The following is a 4297-nucleotide window of genomic DNA, read 5'->3' as shown; positions in this document are numbered from 1 at the left end:
TATTACTAATGGGGGATGGCTTTTCCCTGTTGTCAAAGCCATCTAGTTTGTTTATAAGTTCTGGATTCTGGCTATCTAAAAAAAAGAAAAATTGGAGTTGAATCAGGTATCAGCAGTGAGAGTGCACTTTGGCTGCTGTTGAAACAAAATATCCGAGGACATACCTCAGAAGGATATTATTGTTGTCAATGTCGGTCTGCAGTAATAGTTGCTTTTGTACAAACTGGATATCCAAAAGAAGGCTTGTCTTTGTTTCGGGCATTGCTGAGAAGAACTTTTAGACCGAATGGACTACAGTAGCAGTGTAACCACTCCGCCTGAATTCACCAAGGATGAATTCTTCCAGTAGCAGCATTTTTAGTAGCTGTCAGACAAGGTATGGTGTTTCATGCTTGCTTAGTTCATACTGGGAGTCTGGGATTGGATCTAAATTCTAATGAACTCAATAGGATCTAGTCTCAGTTTGACATGTACGCTAAATGTGGACAGATTAGTGGGAGAAATACTTCCATCAGATAAAAAAAATAAAGACCGTGTCATTGAATGTAATGCTATCAGGGTATGCTGAACATTAAGTTGGCAAGGCTGCTGTGGCACTTTTACCCCGAATGCAAGAGACTTGTGTTGATGTTGATTCTGTTCCCTATGTTAGTCTCTTATCAGCTTGCAGACGTGGTGGTTCCGCTGTGTTTTGCATAGTGTAGAAGAAGAGGAGAATAAATCGTTCTTGTTCAGTCATAGTGAGAGAACCCAGGATGCCTATCATCATAGTTAAGAATTCACGTGTTTATCATACTATAAGAAAGCTTATTTTGCAAATAACTGGCTGTCAAATCATTGTCAGGCATGCAAGTCATTTTGTTTAAAATCTGTTGGTTCTCTGTTGTGGACATTGCAAGTGCTCAATTGGCTTAACAATAATCTTCTCTTACAATTATCCAAGGCGGCGCATAATCTCTAAAATAGGTTAACAAGGATGATAAAGCTTTGCTTAATTAAAATGACAAAGAACGTAGCTAAAAAGTATAAAATGAAAATCTTCCCAAAGGAAAGAGAACTATACATAGTCCTTAGAAATGAACCCATTCAGATAGCTTTACTTGCTGTACCATTTGCATCGACAGCAACAAGCTTTCCTTATAAATATTAGCCCTAATAGTACGCATTTCTGTTCCTTCCCCAAAACCAAGATCCTCAAACTCATCTGTAATAGAGTTGTACATTACGAGAATAACAAACTATACTTTCCATTCCAAGAAATTGTGAGGAAATCAGATAAGTAGTCATACAGGGGTCCAACTCTGTAAAGCTCAGTCCATATCTCCTCCTCCGTATTGTAATCATTCAACATCCATACCTTGTATATTCCAGAACATTCTGAAATGCAAGCTAGTTTATCACCTATTGATTCTAGCTGAAGCAAGTGATCAACTGGTCTCTGTACTCTTCGATATCTTTCTTTGCTTAAGTCGAATGACAAAATCACTTGCTTATTAGGGTCTACAGAGTAAACCACTTGCTCATTAGGTTCTGCAGAGTAGTCCACACCTAGATGAAAATAAATACCATTCAAACTCCGTCCTAATGCTCCGCCAGAACAATGAGTACGGAAATCCGAGTCTACCAACCTCCAAGAATCAGTACTTAGGCAGTATATCTGAACTTTGCGCATGCAGTTAAGGCCTAACCATATGTTATTTTTTTGGGGCTCAAGAGAAGAGACTTGTATCACCTTGTAATCCTTGGTTTCAACATCAAAACCTAGACCAACAAAATCACGATGGTAATATCCAACCTTGGGGTTTCCATTTGACGACTTTGGAAGAAGTCTACATTGTCTGGTAGCAGGGTTCCAAAGAGCAATATCCCTGGTCATCCGGTTATGTAAACAAATTATTCCATGAACAGAATCCACCATGTCTATGGCATTAGGGTTCGCATCCTTAAAAAATGGTTGTTTGCCTAGATCCTCCAACTCCTTGAAGCCTTCACCAGAAAGCAATAAAAAATGAGGTTCAGGTGGTTGTTGTTGGAAAATGAAGGTGCCTAACTTGGAGTTCTTGTCCACCGTAGTGGCATGGCTTTCTACGAAGTGAGATGATTGAATGAGGGCATACCAAGATCTACACACAGATTTGAATCGCAACAGAGACTGCACAGGGAGCCATATCAAAATTTGAAAAACTACATCTTCCGGTAGAACAAGAGTACTGAAGCAACTTCCAGCTGTCGACATCCTATCCGAAAACCACAACACAGACGTCAATTAAGTTAAACGAGATAAAAATTTGTTTCATTGATCAAACTAAACCCTCAAAAGAAAAAGAACCAGTTGGAGAACAAGATAAAAAATAACAGAACTAAAACTGCTCATAAAGAACGTAAATTTAGTCCATTGAGAAGGTCATTTAAAATGTTACATTCACAGCGCGTTCGGTTTAGGTTTTTGGGAGCCCAGGAATTGGATTCCGGGGGAATATACCCAATTCCCTCGAACCGAACAGACGCGAAACTTTTATTCCGTGGGAATCCAATTCCCTTAAAACTCGCCTTTTCCATTACGTCGACGGACCGGTGGAATGGAATCCAATTCCGGAGGAAAAGGATTACCCCAGAATTGAATTCCTGGATTTGAAAAATCTGAACCGAACACGCTGTCCCTAGGTGTCGTATCCATCTCTTTTCATTGTATTCCTCTTTGGATTTGAAAGGAAAGCTCTCTCCTTTCCCCTTACGAATAGAATTTCTAGATCCAAATGCACAGGTTATAGTAAATTTTGAAACCATGAATGAAGAAACTTAACTTGTTTTTACAACTATACCAAAGTACCAATTGTGTAGAAAATTTTTCCTTCTTGAAATAGTAAATTTGATGGCAAATGTTCATCTAAATCAGTAAATCAAAAAATAGATATAACAAACCTAGTATATATAAATCAACAGCAAATACAATCTATGAGATTGTAACATTTCAGATATACATCTACCAAGCAATAGAAACTGTATAGGATTTCAGATTAAATTCAAAGAAAACTGATATAAATATAGGAAAACCCCGAACAAAAAAAGAAAAAAAAAAGTTTACAGATGTTCCATTAGAAAATTAGGAAGACTCTAACCTTTCTGTGCCTTAGGGTTTGTACCCCTTCTTCATCAATCAGCTTCTCTGTGATTTTGTTGTGGGAAGATTTGGGAGCGCCTCGTACAGAAATAATTTTACCCACCTGTATTAAATAGAGATCAATGTCGGACCTGGCCGTTACTTATACAAAACAAGGTGTCTGAATTGAAATATATGGAAACGTAACATATTTATTAGCTTATGGTTTCATTAATTTAATAATGTGTATAGAAGAATCCACCCTTTGATCAATTTAGCTAGAGAAACAGACAAACACACACACAGATAGATAAAAGAAATTACCAGATTCTGATCATATCCAGGCATCAAAACCTTTGAAAGGATAATAATGGATATTATATGATCTTGACGCGGCCATTATTCTTCACTTATCAGGTGATAATTAAAGTTGTGAAGAGTGGAAATGTATCCAGTAATTCACTTCATCCACAAGTCCGAGAGAGACAAGGACGACCTAGGGCTAGGAGGGCCCAGAAAACAAAATTCATGACTGGGCTGAAATCTTAAAATCATAACAAGCCCAGTCAAAACTAAAAGAGTTTTGTTATTGGGGAACTTAGGCTCAGGCCCAACCCATGGATAACCCATAATATGAGGCCCTTAATTAAAAAAAGTTTAAATCTAGGCCCCGAGTTTTTAAAAGACCTTGATACCCTTATGCATATTGTCAAGTCCATAATTAAATAAAATTTAAATTTAGGCCCAAAATTATTAAATGTAGGCCCGAAATTATTAAAATACAGTGCGAAGCTGTAAACAAAAGTTACACATGCATATGGCATGTGTAACCAGAAGTTACACATCCTTATGATATGTGTAATGCAAAGTTACACTTGTATATATATGCAAAAAAATAGACATAAAAAAAACACAAAAAAGAAATACAATTATTACTTTAATATTCATTTACAATAATTTCTTAGCATGTGTAACAAGAAGTTACACACGCGTTTGTTTAGTGTAATTGAGAGTTACATATGTGTCTATTTAGTGTAACTGAGAGTTACACATGCATCTGACTTGTGTATTCAGCGTCAACTCCAGTTCCAGCGAGACCATTACCACGTTTAAGCAATTAGCTTTTGTGAAGTTATCTAAAACCTGAAATATAACAACAAGCAATCAATATTTATACGATTAAAATGAACAGTACAT

General features: G+C 36.9%; 1 protein-coding gene across 1 annotated transcript; it reads right to left on the bottom strand.

The window, feature by feature from the left end:
* Positions 1-899: 899 nt before the first annotated feature.
* LOC113341199 (F-box protein At3g08750-like) lies at positions 900-3548 on the bottom strand. Its single transcript, XM_026586179.1, has 3 exons — positions 3425-3548; positions 3120-3224; positions 900-2237 (listed from the first exon to the last, which is right to left on the bottom strand). The coding sequence occupies exon 3, from the start codon at positions 2234-2236 to the stop codon at positions 1223-1225; it is 1014 nt and encodes a 337-aa protein (XP_026441964.1). The 5' UTR covers position 2237; positions 3120-3224; positions 3425-3548; the 3' UTR covers positions 900-1222.
* Between the last annotated feature and the right edge of the window lie 749 nt (positions 3549-4297).

The sequence above is a fragment of the Papaver somniferum genome, unplaced genomic scaffold, assembly GCF_003573695.1.
Source record: "Papaver somniferum cultivar HN1 unplaced genomic scaffold, ASM357369v1 unplaced-scaffold_25, whole genome shotgun sequence".
Lineage (NCBI taxonomy): Eukaryota > Viridiplantae > Streptophyta > Magnoliopsida > Ranunculales > Papaveraceae > Papaver > Papaver somniferum.
This window is presented reverse-complemented; position numbering and strand designations above follow the sequence as displayed.

Coding starts and splice junctions, on each gene's coding strand:
- LOC113341199 (XM_026586179.1), bottom strand. CDS start 2,236: ATGTCGACAGCTGGAAGTTGCTTCAGTACTCTTGTTCTACCGGAAGAT.